The sequence below is a fragment of the Echinococcus granulosus genome (assembly GCF_000524195.1).
Source record: "Echinococcus granulosus chromosome Unknown EG_S00016, whole genome shotgun sequence".
Classification (NCBI taxonomy): Eukaryota; Metazoa; Platyhelminthes; class Cestoda; order Cyclophyllidea; family Taeniidae; genus Echinococcus; species Echinococcus granulosus.
In genome coordinates this window covers 837451-863182 of record NW_020170396.1, presented here as the reverse complement: position 1 = coordinate 863182, position 25732 = coordinate 837451, and the positions used below count along the sequence as shown (strand labels likewise).

Here is a 25732-nt window from a genome sequence, read left to right as displayed (position 1 = left end):
TTGAAAATGGAGTATTTACCCTAGGAAAAAGAGTCTTTATTTTTTTCAACTTTTCGAAGTCTCCCTTAAATATTTCCCATGAGTGGCTAACTATGCTTTCATATTTCGTCTTTTCGGTGTGGGTGTTCTAACCTTCGTCATTAGCGTATGTCTGCCTAACTGGATCAGAGCTCCACACTTAGTTAGTGCAAACAACTAAAATTCCTCCTGAGTTCATTTTCTAGTTTAAGACAAGAATTAGGGGTTTGTTATCGGTCATGGGAAAATGCGCTAGCATTAATCACCTTTTTGCATTCAAGAAGAAGGTTGTAGAAAAATACCGGCTAGAATGTTCACTTTTTCAAAGAGGTCAGTCATCTAGTTGATACCAAGTTTGATAAGATCACCTTCAAGTCCCCGGAAAACAAATCGCGTATTCGACCCCACTATTGGTGCTCTTGTATCTCAATTATGTAATCCAATTAAGAAAAAAGACTTATCCGTCATTTATAGCAGGGTTTTGAATAAGTTTGCCACTGCTTAGTGGGGTGGAATTTATCTTATGAGCCGTTTTGATTCATTTCGGACATCTAGGATGTTGGACTCTTTAGCCCTAACGTATGCGCCTATTCGCCCAATCCCAAGCCTTTCAGCCACCTCACAAGGCGCACACGGATGTAGGAGTAGACTAGTGCCAAAAAAAGCTGACATGTGGCATATGCTTGAGTGGATGCGTGCGTCAAATGACGGAGAAGGGCAACGGTGACATCCCCACTCCCATGGGTTCAGCCGACTCCAATCACGTGACTCCGCCATTCACCACATCACGCGACGCGAGTGGGTGTGACATTTCCAACGAGTGTTGATACCGCTGGCCAGAAGACGTGGAGTTAGTCACAAATGATTTCCCTAGTTTTGCATAGGCAATTTATCAATTAGTTCCGTTCGACACTGTGTTCAGCACATCCTGCGATTCACTATGCCAAGAACTGGTAATTCAGGGTAATGAGGCAGGTAATTTCAGAGAGCACCGACTGACTGAATTTCCACTCTTCCCGCTTGTCAGTCAGGGACTTATAAGAGTCGCAAGAATTTAGGGCGAAATTAAGCCCCTCCCCTCCGAGTTGACAATCGGCTGCAATTAACACAACCTGTATCAGAGGCTGTCAATTAATTGAAAGTTGAAGAATTCCCGTCGGTGCACCTACCGTCGGTGGATTCATTCTGTCATAAACTGGTCGCCACCTGTTATGATCTGGAGTTTCTCTATGTTCGCCGTGTGGCTTGCATCCCGTGTAAAGGCAAGCATTCAGGCGACTAATGCGCAAAGACGTTAGGGCAGACGTCTTAATGAACTAACGCGGGTAAGTCAACACGGCGATGTGACGTGGGTGTACAAGCTTAAATGCCGACTGGTGACGACTGCTGCAGGGTGAGTCAGCGAATGCGTCTGAGCCTGGGTCACTGGGTCGGCTTGGCCATGCATAGTTATTAGTAATGGATTGACCTTGGGTTTAAGGTGACTGCTGGTATACTGGCAGCCAATCAGAGTGCAGCGAGTAAGGGCGCGCTTTTCAGAGAGTACGATGGTTGTCTGTAAGAATAAAAAGCTCTAGAAAACCGAAAAGAACGTTTAGCCGGAGGTGAATGCATTAGCAGCACGTTTTAACTCCGTTACATTGCTATACTGTGTTAAACCATATTAGGTTTTTGGTTCTACTCTTGAAAAATGGAGTGGATTCCACAGTTAAGCGGAGGCTATAAATTACTCCAGCCGAGGATTAGTCGAAGGAGCATAGCAGAGCATTGCACCACGCCAGAGAAAAGTGCACAACGGAGAGACAAAAAAGCTAACTTCTAGGGCTTAGACATGAGTGCATGGCCCTGTGGCACCTCAAGTGAACCAAGTCCACAAGCAACCAACTAGGTGCTTGTCAAAACAGTCTCAGGCACGCAGCATGTGACAGTTGAGTCGTCATCATTCTTGCGTGAATTTACCTCATTTCCATTTTGGCATGAGGGCTAAGGGAGACCAAGCAGTCGATACGCCAAGCTTGACTAGACCCCAGCCGTCCGTCGCGAGGGCCGCAGTTCCTAGGACGTTACGAGCACAGTCTCACTACATGTGACTGTGAACGGTAGGCAGCAAGTGTAGAATATTTCTGGTTGATTTGATGCTCTGAAGTATGGATTGATTGGATAATTTGACTGTGACTGAAACTCAGATTCAGCGTGCACACAATTCGGAAATGGGTTGGAGGTACCTGTTGTGTAGTCTGCCTTCACGTCCCCTCGACTCCAATTGTAAGAAGACCCATAAAAACCTCCCGCCTGTCAGTTAACATCAACGATTTTGATGCTCACAACTTATTGACGGCGTGGGCTACCATTAACTCAGTGTGGGCCTGTAGCGTTGTGCCATTATAAACCTCGGCAGTGCGGTCTGTTGGAGGGTTTCTGCAGTCTACTTGAGACAAACTCTTTATCATTTAACTTGCAGCGGAAGTTAAGAGGCTTAGAGGTTAAAGAGTGGGTTACCAAATCCCAATCTTATCAATCAGCGTGGCTCCCTCAGGGTGGGATAAAAAGAGGATTTGAGGTTCATAATAAGTGAGGATTTCGATACATGAATTAGAATTTGCCGGGAGGGATCATTAAGTAGCCACATGAAAACTTCTCGATGACTTCCTGGAACTTGACAAATGTTCAAAGTGCTTTTATTTGAATGACATAGCAAGTGGAGTCGGACGGCCTCCTGTCCAGCTTACACAAATCCGTAAGAAAGGCTTCATTTAGGTGTATTCAAATAAGTTGGTGTCCACGCTGTACACCATTAGCACGAGGACTGGTAACAGAGTTTCCAAATGCCTGCGTTTTTGCCAGACGCTGTTAGCATTAAAACGCCTTTTTAGAGCTAGCATTAGGAAAAATCCGACTGAAAAATCGCAGTGAGATACTTTGAAATAAATTCGATTTAAGCTAATACAATGTACAGGAAAATATCGAGATAGTAAATTGTGAGACTCTGACTCTGAGTTTTAGCAAGCTAAAGGAACGTTGAATAACACATTAGCGGTGCTGAGAGGAGCTGGGAGGCCATCGGTATGGCCCAGAGGCCATGTTTTGCAGTGGAAGTACAACCTGCGGAGACTCAAGCGTCCGCGTAGTTAAAATAACAAAACAGAATATTATATCACAGCACAGCTCCCTTTGACTTTAACTGTGCTAACGAATTGATGCTGCATGCAGTAGTGACGGATTTTACAGACGGGGAGTTTCGCCACCCCTCTTGAACAATCCACAAGCTCACATGGCAATTCCAACAGCAGTCGGACGATCGTGTGTCTCCGCGCAACGAGCTCGCATGGATGGTAATGTGTCCTAGCGCTAAATAGGCGAGAATCCTCCTTCCTAATCAGAGGTTGAGTAATCCACCCCATCTCTCTTTACCTTTGTTGTAGATGCTTCGCCAGGATTACTAATTACTCTATCCTTTCTACAGACTTACCATCGGGAATCGCATTGTTGGGATTGAAATCCAAGCATTTTGAGTGTTAGATTGGAGGATTTTGCCTGGATCACAAAACCGGATTCCAGAATGAATGAGCATTCAGAGACGCAACAGAACTGAGAAATGGGGGCTTGTTAGTGTAAATGCTAAGTATTTGTGGAAATCTCGTGATTTTTTGTTCACTTCAGAGTAACTAAAGCGATTTTAACTTGATCGGCCTGATTAATAAGCATCAGTGAACAGGTAGTTTGCCGGAAATATCGCAGTGAACCTTTCCCGTCGCTAATTCTCATTCATGTTTGCCCTTTAGGAAAATGCCTTATAGACGGTGTCGGTCAAGTATGTGGCATGAGAATGTGAGATCCAACGATTATCTGTTTAGAGGAGGAGTTGACAATGTTCGTGTAAATTTTAAGGAAATGCCTCGAGCATTCTTTATTTAGTCCTATGGCGTTATCAGGAAGCTACTATGAGAATAATGCCTCCAACTAACCCATGAGCAAGCGGATGCGTGGGTTGGAGGCGCTTAAAATAAACCTGCATAGGAAACAATTTTCCTCCTTCAGAAGTTCTTATAGTGAGACTCTTATCAGAGAAAGAACCAATATGACTTTGGAGTCTACGCCATTGCGGATTGGCAAACATCTGTCCTTTAGGTCAAAAATCTTCACATGTCGGGCGGTTGATCGACTAGGGTCTATGACTAGCTGTTTAATGAAAAAGCGTTCGATGGGTGTGGTTTCCAAAACCATTGATGGCAAAAATCGCGGAGTACAGCCGTACCAGTCGTTAATGGTGATAGGAAACGAAGGACATGAGGAGTGATTCAGTTCTACCTCAATTAGCTTCTCTTTATTTCGCATCAATATTCATTGGGCTCCATGGTTTACCGTACCTTTCTATTCTCTTGGCGCCCTGTCCATGTTTCAATGGATCTACAATGGGTGTGGCCATCTGTGGTACTTAAGTACAAGGAACGCTATGACTGATCGGCGTGTGATGACCAGTAGCACCCTTTAGCTTATCGAATGGCCACAGAAAATGTAAGTTAATCAACGGATCCTGACTCCATCAGATATGGAACTGCCTCTTTGCCTCCAAATGCATCGAAAATGACAGGTTGCTTCGGAATTACAAGTCTGTTGACTGAAGCACCACTTTCTTGCTGATGATCTCCTTCTACTAGTAGCAAACCGACCAACCTACTTCCGAAACAAAAGTCACTCCAACTCGCAAAATAACCATGTCGGCATACTACCACTTGGTGTGTACCTCCCATCTTTTAAATGGGCATGAGAGCCTGCTTCCTAAATAAAAGTGTTTTTATGGCAGTTGTTATTTCGTGACTGGCCCCTCTCTGCTCTCGGTTATTATCTGTGTGTTGTAGGCATAAGTCAGCATCGAAGGCTAGTGAGAAGAGAGTACAATCGCCCCCACCTTCGGTTGGTCTACTATATTTGACTGTGCATTTCAACAGGTATAGCTGCCCAACTCAATCGCCACGAAAGCCACGCTATTTAACACCCACATGTTTCAATTTATGACTGTCATTTTCTCTAGTAGCTCATGCCAAATAGTTGAGCGAAATCGTGCCGTAGTTGGCTAGGCTGAGCCTAAACCAGTAAGGTGGGTGTATGGTGGTCTTAGCTGCTAAGCGGCGGTTGAAGTTATCAAAAAAGTAATGGTAACTGGTGTCAATTTCTGAACGGAAAACTAATGTATACCTACAGCCAATTTACCGCCTTCCCCCTCCCCACCGCTGAGGACCCAAGAGAGCGATTCTGTAAAAGGCGGAAATAGACCACAAAGCCTAAACTCCTAAAGTTCTGCAAGACACCAAAAGTTATTCTACACCTCAAGAGCTGGTGACCTTTGAAAGAACACAAAAGCAGAAGAAACTGGCAACTTCAAAATCGACTAGGAAGACCAAAATGGCGGCATTTACGCGCTTCTGCGTCAATTTCACCCCCTTCATTTAACGGTAGTGCCCACACTTTTCCCGTGTATTCAATTCACTGGTTTTGGAAAAGAGACCACGCAAAAAAGACACCTTATATCGGTTTTGAAAAATATGTTTACTGCCAAGTAGTTCACACTTAGTGCCTTATTTTGGTGACTCACACCTCCACGCCTGATAATCCCCATTCACAATCCAACGCTGAGCAGTTTGCTGAGATCCCAGTGTCGTAGCCACTTACCCACAATCAAGCATTTTTAATCAGTAAATAGGATTAGTAGAAGACCGGAGCTTTCGAATGTTATCAGGCAAGATGGAGTACCGATCAAGATCGCCACGGAGGCAAAGCAACAGACCTGGTTTACTACTTACTTATAATCAGTAGGCAAATTGTCGCAAACAGGATCTAAGCTACTTAGCGTTCGCAAAGGCGTGCTAGCCCACTTCCGGAAAAGTCTACACCTATCGAATCACCCAAGTCGCATCAAAATTAAACGAACGGTATAAATCCTTTTAACTGCCACAGCGTTGCAGTGGGAATTGGGGATGCTTGGCAATGCCACACAAGTCGTAGACCTGCAGACCTGAAAACAGACATTTACACCCCCTAATTGACAGACACGCTGCACCTTGAGAACACGCCCTATACCGCATCGCAACCACTTCACCTCACAACTCTAGAGCAGTGTATCCAGGTGCGGCAACAGTATTAATATAAATTTAATCGTTTAGGATCATCGAGATTAGGAATGAAAGAGAAAAAAGAAGGAGGTAATAAAAGAGTACATGCGCGCAAGCGAGGACAGATAATGGACAAGAGGTTTGCTGCAGCAGGAAGGAGGATGAGGAGGAGGCAGTGTTGCCGAAGTGGGTGCGTGCCACAACCTCGTATTATCAGATAGGCTAATGGCTACTGGATCTGGAGATGCTGGATTTGCTGGTGCTAAAGCTGTCATCGTCGCCCTTTTCGTACTTCTCCTCCAGGCATCGCACCCGGTGCTCCAACCGTTTCACTTGGTCAGACAGTTTGTCCACCACGCGGGTCATCTCCCCCATCATCTCCGCGCACATCAGGGGAGCATGGTTTTGGTCGGACGAGGAAGGGTGGTCGCTGTGGTGACTACCGCGACTTTCCGAGGCCACTGGAGGTGCATGATGCGGCGCTCTCGCAGCGTCCGAAGAACCTGTCGCAGACTACAGAAGCAGTGTGTAATCCAAAGGAGGGCTTTGGTACTTTCTGCATGGTGATATCATTGGTTCTAATCATTATAACATCTATCCCCGTCATGAGACGGGAGGGCAAACGGCTGTGTCTACCTGCAGCGTCGAGGCGCAAGAATTACGACTGATTACTTCGTAAATAGTTATAGCTGCCATAAAGAGATTCGCGTAGGGAAGGCTACTGGTGATATGGGGGTAGTAATTGAGCACATTGTTTGGGTGACCAAGAGTTCCCTTGATAAGAATGAGAGGTTCGTACAGGAAGATAGAATTGTCACCTAAAATTTATTGCTTTGATGCGTAGAATGACGAGTTCGAGAATATACATAGTTTACTTTACCTAACCGGTGTATATTATCCACTGTGAGCACGGGGAATTCATTGGCAGAAAAGAAAGGACGTCGTGTGCCCATCATCCTCCTAGATAATGGACGTAGTGTTCCACCGATCAAAAGACCTCTTGGTTGAAGCGGTGCGGTGAGGCATTGGTGTGGCCCATCGCCTCTTAAGTTCAATCGTTACAAAGGTGAAGGGTGATTGCACAAAGCGCACGCCTTAAGGCATGTGGTTGATCACCCCACTAGTGCTTCATCAACCGTAACATCAAACAGGTGAAATGCGCTTGCATAGGCAGACAGTAGGAGCATCTACCACCTCTACAGTGAGGCATTAACGATCGAGGTATTGGTTGACATTATCTAAGACACCGACTTCTAATTTCACGTCATGACCAACGTATAAATAGCAAAATAGTGCAATTATTTAGCTTCCATTACTTAAAACAGAAAAAAGACCGCAAATAGGAAGCATGGCTGACTCTCGTCCCAAAACAAAAGTAGGAATACATGAAGGTTTTGCAAACCCGCCCATGAAATTACACGAAAGTGGATCACTTGACTCTACGCAAGACAAGTGCATGAAAAAGCAGTCTTGATTCTACCTTGCCGTAAAACTTCAACCTCCCTAAGACGTGGGCATGAGGGTACGAACAGAGTGCAGGGAAAGTAGGCTACTAGAATGCAATTCGGGGGGAAATATACTGAGAGCCCTATTTGGATGACTACAGACGCTTACGGTTCACGTCAGCCGAAGGTCGTTATGAGGTGGACATGAAGCAAGATGTAAATGGCGACTGCTTAGTTCATTCAGTTTGGACGACATGTGTGATGAATAGGAAGGGAAAACTTACCGGAACCTGCATTGTCGCGGTAAACATAACGAGAGAAAACCTACTACGACTGAGTTGGCACTTCTCTTTGTACTAACCGCTGTAAGGCATACTCACCTTCTGTGTACCCTCAACAGACAGCGCATCAAGCGTGGGAGTGCCAACAATTCCCCCTAGTTTTTAACTACTACTATGCAAATGACCGAGTGACCTCAAAAAGGCGCACACAAAGAAAGAATTCCAAGAATCTAGTGACTGATAGTAGCAATGGCACCTGTATAACTCACCACAGATCTGGAGGGTGGTTGTGGTTGCAATGCAGAACCTGATTTTGGAATATTGCCCGCCTCCTTGACGGAAATCTACAGGGAAAGAGGCTTAAGTTTAGATTGTTTTCAAAAACCTTTGAAATGCATGTTACCTGTTCTCACTCGCTTTAAATAAAAATGTGAAGGTGCAAAGAAAGCAAGTTTTCAATCCCCTAGACGTCCTATTTTCCAGAATAACCGTGATGGCATGAGTGCGAGCCACAGTCGGCCTTAATGCGGAATTTAAGGTATATTGATAGAGGCGGAAAGCTTCGCACTTGCATCTCACATGGCCTGTCAATCATCATTTGTTGACAGCTGGCCAATGCGAATTGGGTGGAACTGCAATTCACTCCGCTCAACAAGACTCAGGGTATGCAGGACGCAAGTGTAAGCTTAAGGTACTGCTATCGTCGCGTCTCGCCTTCAATAGTATAAAAGACAAACTTCAAGGAGCAGAAACCGCGTTTGTTTCCCAAGCAGCCTCCTGTTGTGTTTATACACTTATTCCAACCTTTAACGGGAACCTGGACGCAGAAACATTCGTCAATGTGGCTGAGCAATGCTAGGACACTCAGGATGGGCCAACTTGGAAATTCTAAGAGTTCGTGAATAATTCTGTTCCCCGTTCTCATGGAGATACTAGCCTCTTGTAGGGTTTCACGACAGGTTATGCATCGATCAGGCAGTCAGGAATATTGAAGTTCTATACGATGAATGAATTTCCACGGGTCTGCCTGGCGAAGACGTGGACCGTCCAAATGGCTTATTGTTGAGCAGCCGAGAGTCTCATCACTGTACTGTGCTTCCATAGGTGTGCACATCCACAGGTTTCATGTCTTTGCAAGAAAGTCGTTCATTACATCCCGATTCATGCACGTACTCGTTACCACTGCTGCCTACCATCTTGACTGAGGGTTTATGGAGTGGCTTGGGCCGCGAAAAGCGGGCAGAGTGCCAGCAATGCGATGCGCTAACGTCCTGTTATTTGTTTATTACCATTGTGGTAGTATCCCTTTCTAAGCGCGTAAACTTCGAAATCCTCGTTCGACTTGAGCACACTTCGCACGAATCCCCCCGACCCTACTCCACGCTGTTAAAAAAAGGTGCCTACCTTGATAGGATCGGCGTCCTGGCCATGGAACCAGGCATCGCAGGAGATAGAGGAGACGGGAGCAACGGTGTCGGGGTAGAGGTCCTCCTGGAAGAGACCCGACTTACGGGGCACCGTGAAGGGGATGACCTCGCACCAATTCTTGTTGTGCAGCTTGTACATGCGAGCGATTTCACAGATCGCCACGTTGAGTCCCAGTTTGGGCATGAAGGCGAAACCGCGTTGTGGATCGGTGCTGTCGTAGCGACTCAGGTAGTACACCTGGTTATCATGCGGAGAGTATTCAAAGTACCGCACTGAACTGTCGCCCTATAGTCCAAAAAATAAGAGTGCTGTAGCCAGGTCTACGTTGTCCCCCTACTCACCATTCGAAATACACAGCTCACTCCGACTATGAAGGGTAAGATTTTCATACTAATATGCAGACTCTAAATATGTACAATGAGTCTAGCGTTAGGGTAATGGAATGGGTGTACAAAGGTTGCAATTACGGGTTTATATTATATCACCTCGTGGTGTCTTTGCCAGACCAGACATTCAATCAAGTGGAATAACACCGTAGAGACCGAATCATGTAAATGAGAAAGATAACAGTAAATCATGTACTTATAAAACCTGAAACCCTATTAGTTAAATATTCCAGTAAAGTGAGACACAGTAAAAGGGTATTCTTGTTTTCCTTTTTGAATTTGACTCAGAAATGCTGATAATTTGGGGCACAGGGATATGAGGCGTCTGATCTTTTAAGCCAAGCCATGACACACCACAAGGACATATTTTGTTCACAAAGTGGTATAACTGCTAAGGTTAGACTTCCAACGACTGTTCTTTGATTAACAACCAAAATAAATCATTTGGTTAACTTCAAGGAGTTACTAACAAAGTGGAGTAATTACCAACACTACCATCAATGGAAATGCACCACAGTAGCAAGGATAACTAGGTCTGATTATAAACGTGATAACCAGTCAGTTTGACTATGCATTGTACTAATTACCTTAATAATGAATCGAAGGAATCAGAGGTACCGAATGAGACCACTGAGTAGAAACTGTTAAACAGTGTTTCAGGAGTTATGGCGAATGCTAATGCCACGGCCAAGAGTAATGAAGTGTAAAGCAAGCACAATGTCTAGTGTGACTCAGAGAGAAAGGGGTTGCTATAAATAACGACATGCGTGCTGACTGACACAAAGAGGTGTTTAGATAAAATTGAAGTGGCAAGTGTGCGGTTGTGCTGGCGTGGTATGAGGATTTACACATATAACGTTAAGACGCTCGTACTTTTTCATCGCATAATGCAAGTGGAAGGAGGGGAAGGCTTAAAATCTATGTGATGTACTCCAGCACAAACACATGTGGAGAGCATACACACTCCCAATCAAAAGGAACATTCGCTCGGCTACACAGCATAGCACACCAAAATCGATCGTTGTCTAGTGAAAAAAGCCGCAGAACACATGTAACACTGGATGTGCGTGCATGTGTACAGTTTACATGAGTCCATTTCAGAACGAAAGTGAAAAACACGACCTTGCTCTCTCTACTAAGCGGCAGCACCACGTCGAAACCACTTACAGCACACTGCTGTACTTTGATTTAGCCTAGCCTAACACAATGTGAACAGAGGATGCAGTGCTCAGTAAAGCTCACAGAAAGTAAGGTTTGTGTTTTCTTTTTTTGGGGATTGTGGTTTAACAGTTTTAGCTCTGTGCTCAGATAGGCACAATGCATTATCTACTCAAGCGTAAGGCATAAACAAACCTCCCACCATTGCCTGGCTGCCAAACTTTGGGACTCTGTAAAACAACTAAATAACTTACTGGATACTGGTTAAATGCTCCCCAGACCCGCCCACTAAGCGATGTTTGGAATTGAGTGACCTGATAGATGGGCAACACATTCAGGAAAGCAAATTTTAATGCTTGGCCTGCACATTTTTGACTTGATAGCATTAAGCTAAGTAGGACTCAGAGTGGCCGTGGTGGCGTTCAGTGAAGGATTGATGAAGTCAGCCGTCTAACTCAGTGCTGTAAAAAATTCTCTCCTTAACTACCACGTGTGTTTACTCGAAAAGTCGGAACAGTATCAGTGATCTTACCTTACCGCAGACAAATATGAGGTGCGTGTCAATGTCATAGAAGGGAAAAAGGACACCGTTGGTGATGTCGAGCTCCTCACGCCAGAGACATTTACTCAGGTCACTCGAGTCCCAAAGAGCCAACTGACGCTCACTCATCTTCGAAAAGCCTGTAGTGAAGAGACGATCGCCTTCCACGAAGACGCACATCTGCGGCTTCTTACCCTCGTGGCAGGTGCCCGTCTAGGTTGGAAAAAGGACACATTACACTCAGCAAGCCTATTGCAAAAGCCGTGGATGTATACCCGATTAGAGTAAATCCTACCTCTCACTAGGATTAGTGAAAACCGTTAAGTGCGTTACCGTTTTGCATAAAGCAGCACGACCTTGAGGGAGAATGTTTGAGCCTCACTGCTTACGCAAAAGGGAAGGCGATAACTAGGGCAGGATGGAACTGAGCTTTTTATCCTCCACATCGTCTTAAACAAAGAAGGGGAAGGGTGATTGAGTCACACTGGTCGACTGGCTGGGCAGTCTGTAGGAATTCGGTGGACGGTAAGACCGCTTACTCACTGTGTGCTTGTTTGTTGCTTAACTTACCAGTGACATACGCGCGCGCCTGTACCAGGATTTCGAAAAAAATACCGTGCGTGCTCGTGTAGGTGGGATGAAATGACGCGGGATTCAGTTAAAATCACGATTTCTAATGGACAACAGACTCTTACAAGCAAAACATTCTCAAGGCGAAAAACTCTTTGATGGGAAAGCAAGAGCAAATAAAAGTGTGATGTAACTTCTACCCTCTGCGCGAAGTTAAAGTGGCGAAAAGCGGCGTTGACATAATTTTTACTATGAAGAGAATTACCAGGTAAGTGATGAAAGCAGGGTCACCTGGGTCTATGGTCATTGCCAAGCACAATCTCTGCTATTTGTATGCGGTACTAGAGAGCAACAGTTGGACTCACTTCGGTGAACCTTCCAGTTCTCGGATCCATTATGCGTGTTATTCCATCCTTGCAGCATGCCGCCAACTTTGAACCATTGTAGTTAAAGCTAAGACAAGTGACAAGGTTGGGGAATTCGACAGCTATGAGTTGAGATTGAGCTACCGAATCCCATAAGATGGTCATGTTATCAGCACCTTGAGTTGCAAAATAGAGTTTTTAATTAAGTTATTAGAATGGAATAATAACCCATGTGGCAAAGCACACTAAACTCGAGTGCCAGTGCATGATAAGAAAGCTAAACGATAGTAGAAGAAGCAAAAATCCAGAACATCCAAACATGCGCACAATCGCACTGGCTCTCGCTTTTGCATTTGATTACCAAAGTACTCGAAGCCAATTCGAATTGTTTGAATCTTACAATAGGATACGGACTTACTAGAAGAAGCGATCACACCCTGTGCTGTAGGATGCCAAACAACAAGGTATACACGTCGTTGATGCCCTATCAAGGTAGCAATCGACTCCGTTAAGGGTTCTTTTCCTATGCCACCCTCAGGAATCTCCCATACTTTAACAGTGCAGTCATCAGAGGCACTTGCAATGACGTCATTGTTGTGGGGACACCACTGAATATCAAGCACAGCGGAAGTATGGCCGGCAACCATGGGCAAAACACTTGGCATGCGACCCACCTATGATTAAGAATAATCGGTTCAATTGCTGAAATGTCATAAATACCAGTTAAAAGAACCTGCCTAACATTAAAACCTTCTAGCAAACAAAAATCCTGTTGAAACGGAGAAAAAAAATGTTCAACCAAGTTGTTGTGTAAGTAAAAAGGTAATTAAAGGCTAACCTGTTTGATTGGAATCACAGTAAATCCACCACCACCACTGGATTCAGTAATAATTGCAAGATACTTGGGATTAACTGCACAAAATGACGTATCATGCGTGCTTCTCGTAATTGGAATGCAATCATAGCACTCATCTCGTTTTAAAGGTTTTCCAAAAACATGCTTAAACTTGCTCTGCCTAATACCAGACATGTTGCACTCCAGTCCGCGGAACAGGAAAACACTGGGGTTTTATACGCAAACCCATTTAATGTCGCGCCAATGCGCTTAAACAAAGAGCCAGTAGTTCAAATGTAGCAGTTATGTTTATTCAAAAGCGATCCTAAATTTTTGTATCTCAATTTGTTTTAAAAGTTTATGCTTAGCAATGATGAAAACCTGTAAAACTTTACCGGATAATATATGCTACTGGTTCCGCGTACTAATTCCTTCGCATAATAAGTCCAAAAAAATCGCCCTCATGAGGTTGTTTCAGAATATGTGCGCAGGCAAAATAAATTAATCCAAACTAACACTATGTGACTCCCAACTCCCACCTCGTGTTCTCTACGCCTAGTTACAACTTGTATCCTGTCACAAAAACAGCCAGAAACGAGGAAATTTCCAGATTCCTCAATTAGCTCAACACAGCCCCCTCTGGTCAGTGCTAAACCTCGGTACCTTCCTCACCAGGCGTGAGGAAGTATGCGCCTCGGCTACTCATCAGTTAGTTAGTTGAAAGATACACACTAAAAGCTCCCAACACGCATGACTCGCACTGCTTCACGTTACCACTGTTGCGTACTGCTCAAATCACACATATTGCCAACCCTCTATCAAGAAAAAAGGCAAAAGCGGCACGAAGCGTGTATAATTCTCCATCGACTGAAGGCTTAGCGCTGCGCCACAGAGGGTCGGGCATGCGATTAGTGCAGACAAGAAGAGGAATAAAGAGAAGAAAGTGCATTCGATTCGGTTCTCCCTTATAAGAGAAGGAAATAACGCACAGTCCGATCGAAAGAGCGAAAGGCTTGAAAATGAAGTGCACGCGTGAGTCTACCTGTCCCAGCCAACAAATAAGTGTACCTTGGAGCGAGACCACCGATGGCAAGCACAAACAGGGAAGTTTATGGCTCTGGAAGCTGAAAGCATCGGTTTTCCCGGGTTTTACAGACAGGCGATGGTGGAAAGGAAGGGGTGAGTAAAGCACAAAATCTTATTGCTTCTCAGTTTGGTCACCATGAAGAATTCTCTGATATCCCTCTGTCGAAATTGCGTCGAATTCGGAACCTTCGAGGTCTTGCAAGTAAAGCAGGCGCGCCATACCTGATTGAGAGTAGCGTATTCCGGAATTAGCCTTAATCTCAATATTTGCAAGACAGCGATGGTACTACTTGAATTATTTAGTAGGAATAATCACAAATTTAACAAAGACAGTTAATCTTCAAGTATTTAACCAAAATTGGTTCAGTTTTTATCAAATCCAGTCAACAACATTCGTTTGATGGTAAAACGGCCTACCGGATGGCTGCTGGTGTTTCTTTTTGGACTTGAAGAGGTTAATCAACTTTGCTCCTGTTGCGTCTGATCGCTTTGGAGGCAGCTGGGCCGAATATGTCCCCAGACTCTCTAAACATCAAAGTACAGTAACTAATTGTGTTCCAGTGCCTGATATTTCGGACTGATGAACATCATAGCACGAAATTACATGAAAATAATCATGGCTAAGAAATGAGTTTTGAATACAACACGAGGGCAAAATAAGTGATTGGCATAAAATGCCAGCAAATAGCAACAGGATCTGAAAAGGAGCAACGAAATGTTAGGGAGAAGGAGAATAAAAAAATTCAAAAACTGACAAAAATCCCTGGTAGCAATTATCATCTCCCTTTTTCCCCTTTTAATTTACCTGCTACATTTGCTGCGGGTGCGGCATACCGAACCACAGTATCACTGCGTGGTTCATGTTCGGAGATGCCGAGAGTGGCCATAGAGGTAGCAGTGCCTTCAAAGAGGCTGTCCGCTGGACCCACAACTCCACCACTTCCGGCCCCTATCGCCATGACCCTGCGATCGAGAGCCGCGGAGGAGGAGGTGGAGCGCCCGGTGGCAGCGGCCACTGCCACCGCCGAGGCAACCGCAGCAGCGGTAGATGGATCAACAGAGGCATCGGAGGACTCCACAGAGGCGGCAGTAAGACCCGCTACCACTGCGGCTAGCTGGGAACTCGGTCCGAGGAGACCAAAGCCGCTGGTGGTACTTGAACTACCGCCGCCCAGACCGGTGGAGAGGACACGGGGCACTGACTTGCGACGCAAGCCGCCATAACCCCCACCGGCGCGGTGTCCGTACTGTTGACGGCTGGTCAGAGCGGCGTTGGTATCTGCTAGACGTAGATTCTCGAAGGCTGGCTCGAAGAGACGTGAGCCACGGGTCGAAGTGGAGCGCTGAAGGCGGCTTTCATGCTGTTTGCCGCTCTCCACTAGATGAAAGGTGAATTTCAAGTCATGGCTTCTTGAAATATGTGCAAAGCGACTGTAACAAATTTGTTTGATGACTGTCGCATCAAATGAATGAATGATGTACTAAATGAGCCTGGCTAAACATCCGTGGTCGAAATTGGGAAGTTCTGTAAACATGGCAGCCTGTAAAATCAATCCTGACAAAGGAAAACTAAGCAGCACCTAGTGCTTCACCTAACCTCATTTAAGTGATGAACAAACCATTGTTATCGCTAATCGGAAAGTAGCAGCTAAAGGTGGGCTTTTCGAAACACCAAATATACGAATGTTTGCGTGTCTTGGAGGCACTTACTGAGAGGCGTTGGTGTGACGTCCTTGGGCGTCTCAAGCTACAAAAGGAAGGCAATTTACTTGAGCACATAATGAAATGGCATTCAGACCCAGTGTGCAAGTAACTATTAAAGTAGAGTAGATGTAGTTTGTTTTATCAGGATTTTTACACTTCAGGTAGGACTTTGGGATGAAAATGTTAATTAAGGAGAACAAAGACGTAATTGACAGAAACTCACGTGTTGCAAGGTACAGACATCTAAATGAGGTGTACCAAGTTGGAAAACAAGGGGAACTATAGGTTTTAAACGAGTGTAACAGCACGAATTACCCGGACAGAATTACAAAGTGAGCAACTGACGGATGAGTTCCTAAGTCGTTTGCTTTTGATCCGATCACATGCCTACTATGTGCACATGCATAGATGCAATGTGGGAGGCTCAGATCGCCAGTCCGTGGGCTTACATTTGCCTCTGTCCATAGCCACAACCAAAGAGATTCGTAAGGTCGTGATCATCGATGGAACGGCCGCCCAACACAGTAAGAGGCGCAATCGCATCATCTCTAAAGGATTTACCTCAATTTTGTGAGTATAATTTGACGCTGACTGTAAGAAATTTACAGAGGAATCGTATGTCAAAAAGACGTAGGCATCTGGTGCGCGTCAATGTTAAAACCCTGAGCTCGCATGACCGCAGGCATTGCCCATAAATCATCTGGGAACACTGTTAAAATGACTTTAAACAGATGGATACTGACATTTCAAGTGTTTACTTTTCCCAGAATTTGATCAAAAAAAATATGCAATCAGGTTCCTCCACTTATAAAAAAAGTTTCCTTCACTTTCAGAACTCCCATTAGGTGCCTGCCAACATTTCCTCAACATCCGCAAGACATGCATTTTAGGTCAGACTGAGTTTAGGAAAAGGAAGCACATCCGTTCCACTCCGCTCACTTGTTCACTCTCGTTTCCCCTATACAGTCGCCAAAAACGTAGGATACCATTCGTGCTCACTAATCGTCATAAAAAAAGAAAATAAACTCACGAACTTGCAGCAGCCTCAGACACCTTCAACTGAGCCAAAAAGTGTGGACACAAAGCAGAAGAGGTTTGCGAGGAAGCCCTTACAATACAACTCCCACATCGGATTAAATAAGGCGAGATGTGAACTACACATATACACAATTCCACCCTCGAGAATGCACCCAACATACCCTGGGAACGAGGTTGGGAGACGCTTTGGCCTACATTAGATACACCGCAAATAGGAGGGAGCAAGTAATTACCCGCACCGATCACCCCTTCTACCCACTTCACCTGGGAGATCTGTGGGAGGGAGGAAAAGAGGACGACACATCATGCCTTGGTGGCAGAGGGTGCAGGAATGAGTGGGGAAGGCAATCGGGGAGGTAGGTGTGCCAATGACGTCATGCGCAGGCATGCACTCGCCTTCGGCCCCCCTCCTCTCTCCCTCTAAGGCCCCAAGAGAAAACACAAGCACACGTGCGTCCGCCGCAATTACGCACATGTTATAAGTCTGTTGCAAGACATCAAAACAAACACCCACAAGGGCATGCACGCCAGCATCCAGCACGAATATTGGTCAATTTTACAGAGGGTGTGGTGGGACGTTTTGGTTGGCGTCATGTAGGAACCCCCCTTTGGACGCGCAAACGTGCATATGCAACAACACCTAGAAAGCACCAACCTCCAACTGTTTGTTGTCCTCCATTTCCTCTGAAAAAGGAAAAAGAGTGAGAGCGTAATACGCAACCATTGGCAGTACATGGTTTAATTCGCCTTGGTATAGGGAGTGGAGGAGGATGGGAAGTGCAGCGCGTGTGGGCCGAGGACATTCATTCAGGTGGGATGGGAATGAAGGCTAAGAGGGCGCGGGAACCTACGAAACCCATGGTTAGTCGATCCGTGATTTCCATCTACGTAGGTGGAACGAAACATGGTGCAGGAGTAGTCGCAGTTCAAGGAATAGATGATACCAAATTATGTATCTTCATTTATCCGTTGTGCAACAAGCGCATCTGCTCCGCGTTTATTAAACAGTGGTGAAGTGAACCCAGTAAGTGATACAAATGAAACAGAAGCCACAATTAACTATTGATCTAAGTTTCGAACAAGTGGCATCAAGCCTTGTTGTCCAAAAAACCGCTAAACTCGCAATATTTGGGCTCGGTAAAGATACCGTGAAGATCCAGATAAGCAAAGTTGGATAGATCCGTATTTTGGCAATGAAACAACATCCTTTTGTAGATAATTTGGTTGATAATAGCAAGCTAGGTTATAAATCTCAGGTGGTATGTGTTTTTAAGTGACACATACTAAAAGAATGCTTGGAAAGTTAGCCTAAGGTAAAATCTCTTTGGTAAACTTCTGATAATCTTTTTTTTCATTCTCCAAATAAGTGACATCACATCTTTTTGAGGTTTGATCAGCGAAAAGTTTTACACTGATTTTATACATTAAATAATAAGGGAACGGAAACGGAGAATATGTATGAAATGTCATGCGTTCATGCCAATAATTGACGATGATGATACTAATGGCAACAATGAGACGAGGTGTAATGTGCAATTCTTCCTTCCGTCACTGATGCACGACGGTGCTTACCTTGTCGACCGACGTTGAAAGTGACTGCCCTCCGAAGACGAAAGGCGCCTAGGTGCCACGAAAGGAATAGCAAGACTTACTCAGTTTCGTACCTCAAAGGACACCGTCATCTTTTGTCTTGTAATCCCGACGGGATGTGCGGATTTCGTACCCTTGAAAAAATTCGTCTTTTCTACGTGTTTAAAGCTCCTTCCACAAAGAGCCGCCGAACTAGATAATAGGTAGGGGTGAGTTTTGGAGGCCACTAGCTAGTCAGCAGGAATAAAAGCATGGATGCATGAAGTGTAAGGTTCTCTCTCAGCAATCGATGCACGCTTGCGTCCTATGCAAAGCCCAGGGTCTAGTCAGCGCTAGAGGAAACAACTGCTGCATGCAGGGAGCGGCAATGATGATTATGTTTTGCTGACAGGGGATTGCTTACCCTTGGAGCTGTGCAAGGAGCGATCCGCGCCAGCGCCGATGCCAGTGCCAGTAGAATCGGAGGCGGCTGCACCAGCAGTCTGGCTGAGGGAGGAATCTGAGGAGGAGGCAGGAGAGGTCATGGCCGCGGCGCGCAGCTTCGACAATGGCGTGGGCGAACTAACGCCTGAACGCCCCTTGCAAACCGAGAAGGGATCGTCAATCAACCGCTCCATAAAGTGGAACTGAAATTTCAAACATCACAGCGCAGCGATTAGAAACACAGGCCAGTGAGACCAAAATACCTATTATTTGCGCACAAACACCCGAAAACTAAAGCAGATGAGGTTATTTGTATAATAGTGCTGCCTCGAGGACATGCGAAAACTCCTACTCATTTTCAATTGACAAGGAGGCTACATCCCTACCCTTCACCCTAAAGTCCGAGTGAATACTTAATGTTCTTAAGTCTGATTGTGCAATAGGCACATCGAGATTCACTATAATTATCATAGATTTTTATCGCATGCTTGAGTTGTGCCGTTGGCCGTACGAGATAGCTGGTATGTATAATGAAAGGTAAAAGTGCGGAATCGTAGGAACACTTCGAAGGTGTGTTCAATCCACAACCCTGGCACTTCAAGCCTAAGTGATGATTTAAAGCGGTATTTACTGCAGACACGATGCATTTTTTACGCTACTGGAAGTCACACAACAGCAAAAGAAAAAGTAGCTAGCATGTTTCCTCAAATGCTAGTGCGGAGGTGGGTAGACGTATATGTATGCGTTAAAGTAGAATCTTTTGTCAGACGAATGAACAGCGATGTGACATTTGTCACGGCCATGTGGAAAACGCCCAAATGACATCCCTGGATGGAAACTTATCTCGCTGGGCCCAAATCAGAATGAAGATGGGCGTGGGCAATATCGCAAACTGCACGCAGTGCAGCATTACTTGCTCAAAATTGTGACTGGTGGCGGTAAAGAATAATGTTACAAAAGGTGAGAATTTTGCCCGTAGTGAAACAGAAAAATACAAAAACGACTACTTTAACGATTACTTGGGGTGAGATTATGTTAGCCAACTAGCAGGTAACAGACTGAGCTCCTGATGAAATCAGGTAAAACCCACTTAAATCTACTGGAAGGCAAAGTGAATCGCGTTAATATGTGCACTAAATGATAAAATAAATTGGATTACTTTTAATAAATAATAACTTGTCAGCAATTTAGATCGCTGCAAAAATTAAATTAGTTTGTCCTTGCCCCAGGGCAGCCCCCACTTGTGTGGTCAAGACGTCCCAAGAATACCGTGAGAAGTCCGGTAGATTCCCAAATTTAAACAGTTGCTACGGTAATTTGATGAAGCAGTCACATGAAGTAAGCAAAAGTCCACAGCAACTTTATGGACCTTGCTGAAACATGGCATGAACAGCTCACTCTTCATGTCATGCTATCGGGAACTTCATTCATTTAATGATCGAAGCCGTCAAACAGAAAACAGCTACCAGTTCAATTGACAATAGGCTTCAGTACTTGTTACTAGAGGAAAAGTTCCACACGCCACGTTCAATACTCTACCGAAATTAACCAAAATGCTTAACCTAGTTGGCGTTCCAACTTGCCAAATGTTAACCTAGCTAGAGCTACCATGAAAACTAAGATTTTTAGTGAACCTTAAGAGTAAGTAAACACAAAAATTTATCAAAAATCAATTCTCTAGGCCAGAAAATTAAAAGCACCTCAGCGGTGACAGTGGGTTTGCGGATGGTGAGCGAGGTGGAGCTGGAGGTGGGATTGGAAGTGTGGTCCCATTTTCCTCCACCACTTCCGCCGATGCCGACGGCCATGCCCAGGGTAGAGGAGGAGTGCTGTTTGGGGTCCAAGGGGATGCAGCGCAACAGCTCGCTCAAACATCCCCTAACCGAACTGGTCAGCAATTCCGGCAGATAGACCTCCGCGTAGCCCCGTGAAATGGACTCTGTGATGTGAGGAAGGACATGAATTAATGATTGCCCCGATGCCTTTACTACACTAGAAAAAAAGGCGGAAGATCCAACGCGATACCAATTAACAAGTACTGCGGATAAAATATTGACTTCAAAAAAGAAAGTGGCAAAACCTATTGGATCACACAAAAAGCAAACACCAGCCCCGCTAAACGGTAGAGGTACTTTTCTAAGGATTTGATTTTCCCATTGGGATACCGAAATTTGTGCGAGCAATAGTAGTGTGAAACGAGTAACGCATTAAAGTGGCGCAAAATGCCAGAGAACTAGATCTAAAGGCTAATTTAGTTTCAAAAATCACTATTATAAAGTGAGAGCTGTCAGACTCAATTCATAGGAAAGTGTTGATGCATTGCGGCTACTAAGTCCGACTATCGAAAACAGTCACCAGACGGCATACTTACCCTCACTTTGGGGTTCTCGTCGAGGTGACAGAAAAGCTAATATAGATTGGAACCATCTACCAAAATGCATTTGAAAAAGAGGGCAAACAAACCAAAACTCCTCCTGCTCATTCACAATCTTTTAAATCCCACATTGGTCGTACATCATATAACACTTTTCGATCCCAATTACGAAATGCTTGAAATTGACTTACAGTCGAGAGAAAGTAGATTTCCAGCCTTAAATAAGCCCCCCGACGCTATGCATAACTGAGGGAACTTGGTAATTTGCAAAATAGGGAAAATTCCGCTTATTTTTTTCATTGCCTCACCAAAACCCATAAATGTGTTGGCGACTTGAAATGATTAATGGGTCAAAGGCTTGGCATAGGCAATTCCCGCGGTGAGTCATCGAAATACCTTAATATTTTGTTTATGGAAAATATTGGGGTGAAATGACTGCACAATTTGGAGGCATCATAGGCAAGAATTTGATGGTTTGTAATGAACGGGAACCCGGGAAAAAAGCTTCATCAATCGAGGTGGATCACTTAGTTTGTCGCCTTATTTGAAGAAGGATTAACATGATCGAATAGTAGAATAAAACGTCGCATAAGAACATCCTATGAACTATCAGCTACTTATAATCACTATGCGAATATTCACTCTACTTATTCTGCTGAATAGACAATAATTGCACCATTGAATTCAGATAGAAATGTCCTCCGGCCCACAAAACTACTACAGATCTAGCCAGCAAGACCACTTATGGTACTTTTCTCCCAGGCACCAGTGCGAAGAGAATTTAAAATTTTTTGCACCGAAGACGCCTGGGTACCGGGATACACACACACGCACACATGAACACGCATTTCAGGGTGCTGTTTTGCAAGTGTGTATTCTCCCCAAGCCCCGGAGCGCTCGTTTGCCCGCCCGTTTATCAGTCCACATGCCATCCACCAAAGCTTAGACACTTGCGTGCGTGCACGCACTTCTCAAATCGATAAAGAGGGTGGTGTGTGCGTACAAGCACACACCAAACGCAGCGGCCAATTAACCGATGGCACACACACGCACATTAATGCACGCACGGGCACACAAACAGGCGCGGCCTGCAGTGGGATCACTGTGCCTGCATGCCACGGGTATATGGCATGATGACACGATAGAAACGCGCAAGGGGAAATGCGGAAGTCGACAGGCTACACATGGCTCCCATGGGGGAGGTTGTTCATTCGAGCAGAACCACTCTGAAGATCATTAGAGAGAGGATTGACCGCAGGTTTTCATATGTGCGTTCAGCCACTACCCTCTGGTTGAGATAATCGCTTCGACGTACAGTTGGTTAGATCAAACCCAGAAAACATTTTAGAGCCTTCCATTGATTTTTCTCAAGTAAGTAGGATAACACTGGAGAGTAGCATCCGTGAAATAACACGACATCGTCCAGTGTGTTGCATTTCTCCCTTCACCCTCTACTCTCAAAAACCCACGTCGTCAAATGCCGGCGACAATAGGCCAGTTACTCTAAGCGGGGAAGGACGCCGTTGTAAGGAATGACGAGGTCAATCATTACGCTACACTTAAAAGCGCTATATTGTGGGAGTCCTAAAATGATAACTAATTTTCAAATACACGTTTCGTTATTCCATTTACCGCACGCCACTCTGTTGTGTAATGCGTAATATTGTGGATCAGAGAGTTGGCCCCAACCAAGATGGAACCTTAGAATCCGTAACGCTGAATACAGCTGAATTTATGAGCAGGAAACAATGAAAAAGTGATGCCTACGTAAAGTACACATTGGTTGAAGTTTATGCTGAGTACGATGTTAATTATCACAAATTACATTAGACGATTATTTAGGCATAAATGAAACATATTCTATCCACATTTCATAACCAAATGGGGTTTTGCGGCAAATTGGTAATTTATTCAGCAAAACCATTGCTCCTGGACTTTACCTCAAAATGGAAATGTTGAATACAATATATGGAGGCAAATCTCCCAGCGCTGCATCAACTATCATTTGGTGATTCAACAAATAAAACCGATATGCACCATCATTCAGCAATCACCGATGACTACATACAGGTCACTCACTTCGTCTTTTTGACAGTTCGAAAACCTCGAAGGTGGCACGTTTTGAGTTGCTGTTAAGCCCGCTAAAATACAAATAAAGAAAAAAGTCAACAGATCATATCCAACATCGGGTAATTGTATAATTCAATACTTTAAGAAGGAAAAAGGTAGTGTAAAGCGATTTCAAGTCAAAATATCATGAACCTAGCAAAAGACAAATTTTACTATTCAAGGCGACAGCGCTAAATTAAAATATGTATAATTTAAGCCAAATGGGAGCAAACAGCTGCTCCAAAGATGAAATGAGGATGCCAATTTGAACCCCGTTCATAGGATGACAAAAACTACAAAGGGACCATTGTTAATTCTTTAGTGGTGAAATTGTGCATATTTATTTCAAGGAAGATTAAAGACTTACAAAAGTAGATGCTGATCCCAAAATAACTGTTCCGAAGGTGGTACAACATGTGTGGCGTGACGTTGGTACGGCTCATCTAACTCCACAACACAGTAAGCATCGGAGGAACCTGTTTCCCAAGGAAAAAAGCCCCTAAGTTTATCTGATTAAGCCTAAACCCCCATTAAATAGCACAGCTTAATATACTTTTAAGGTCAATAAAATCTGCCTTGACCACCTTCACAAGTAGATTTTTAGAGGCGAGGTTCGGAGTTACACGCTCATGAAGAGGAGATACATCGATGACTCTCTTGAGAGAGCGCTGATTGGGCAGTGAGAAGACCGGCTTGCCTTCATTCTGGTCCGTCGGATGTTGCTCCTCAGGGGGGTGAACGATGGGGTCCAGAGGAACGGGCTCAGTGTCATTAAGCGTACCTTCAGTGTCCTCCACCTCTTGGTCCACGAAGTCTGACGCAGAGCGTTGGTGCCGGCGGTAAATGCTTTCGCCTAGCTTCTTCTTCAGGCTGGGGTTGTATGCCAGTACCATAGGCTCAGGTAGAGCCTCCGTAGAGTCGTCCGTTTCACTGCTGGGCGCGAAGATATTTGCCATGTGGAGGTGACTGTCCAGGAAAACAGGGTTTATACTGGCGGCCTCAGGCAGTGAATGCACGGACTCTGTTAAAATATTTGCATTGAGCTCAATCGCTGTTTTGGTATTCCCCTTTGAAGCTATCCCTGATTCGAAGTGGAAGCTTTGTGAAAATGTGGACGGATACAAGTCCTCACCCTCATCCTCCGTCACTTTTGAGTCCTTGATGTAAAAATAACATAAAAGTGGTGAAAACGAAGACATACCAAGTCCGAAAATAACTCATTACATCCTTTCGAGCTCTTAAGAATCTCTTGACTGTCGAGCAATGCACCGGCGTCTTTCCATATCAGATGCAAATTAGAGACAATATCTTCGATTGTGCACAAAAGGTCCTGCTTGGCATTTTCCAACTTAACTGTTAGAGAATAAATCATAACTCTTACTGGATCTGGAGATTCGATTGATAAAGAAAAGTGAGGATGTGACGAAACTCCTTGGAGAGCAATCAAGTTGGTATTATTGAAAGACAAATTCAGCATAACCTTTGAGAGTCAATGGTTCAAAAGAGTTTACCTCAAGTGAAAAATTACTAAGTGAAAATCTAATATGAGAGACTTTTTGATTTCCTTGACATTCACCAGAAAATGAAAGACGATTAGAAGTTACAAGTAAGGGTAGGCTCTAAAAAGGATAACAAAAGTGGTTTGACAGCAAGTACCATTATATTAGCAGATACGGTGGGGGGAGATCTCTGTGAATATATTACGGGACTAGATACACGAGGCAAATATAAAACATTTTTCACTCCGTTTGGAACCTACAGCGAATGGTAAGATAAAAAACGAAGAGCACCTTAACCCTGTCAGTATAGGTATTTATGAAGGCAACGCACAGATCCACAATACCCGTACAGAGATTTCGGTTTTGGTCAGTCCACAAATTAACCAAAAGCTGTGGATCAATGTTTTTATGGGTACTGCTTTTGGAAACTGAGGAGCCGCGCTGAAAAAGGGTGCGATACACAATGCAAAGGGAGGATCCGATAATGAGCATGAAAAGCAGCAGTGAGAACAGCAATTTCTCCTTAGGCTGGTTGAACAAATCATTCACCAGACCAGGGCCATCCATAAACTTATATGTTACAAGTCTTGCTAGAAGACTTTCCATAATGTGCACCGCCTACACGCACTACATCGCAGAGCACGAAAACCGATCTACTGTGAGGACATTTTCAAAATGTTACTTTGTATTTTAAACGCTTAAACAAAATATTTTCAAAGAGAAACATTTACGGATTAATGAAAATATTTACAATTTTGATTGCAAACTTTAG

At 44.5% G+C, this 25732-nt stretch overlaps 2 protein-coding genes across 2 annotated transcripts; both read right to left on the bottom strand. All coding sequences in view use genetic code 11, as the record gives it.

The window, feature by feature from the left end:
* Positions 1–6350: 6350 nt before the first annotated feature.
* Positions 6351–13332, bottom strand: EGR_03223 (Coronin-1B; the record flags this gene model as incomplete). Its single annotated transcript, XM_024492472.1, has 7 exons — positions 6351–6641; positions 8124–8198; positions 9259–9567; positions 11359–11580; positions 12303–12478; positions 12721–12976; positions 13141–13332. The coding sequence occupies 7 exons, from the start codon at positions 13330–13332 to the stop codon at positions 6351–6353; spliced, it is 1521 nt and encodes a 506-aa protein (XP_024353146.1).
* Positions 13333–14335: 1003 nt separating this feature from the next.
* On the bottom strand, positions 14336–25527 carry EGR_03222 (hypothetical protein; the record flags this gene model as incomplete). Its single annotated transcript, XM_024492471.1, has 11 exons — positions 14336–14445; positions 14641–14748; positions 15029–15601; positions 18538–18585; positions 18959–19181; positions 20679–20917; positions 23432–23493; positions 23829–23937; positions 24015–24618; positions 24663–24814; positions 25221–25527. The coding sequence occupies 11 exons, from the start codon at positions 25525–25527 to the stop codon at positions 14336–14338; spliced, it is 2535 nt and encodes an 844-aa protein (XP_024353145.1).
* Between the last annotated feature and the right edge of the window lie 205 nt (positions 25528–25732).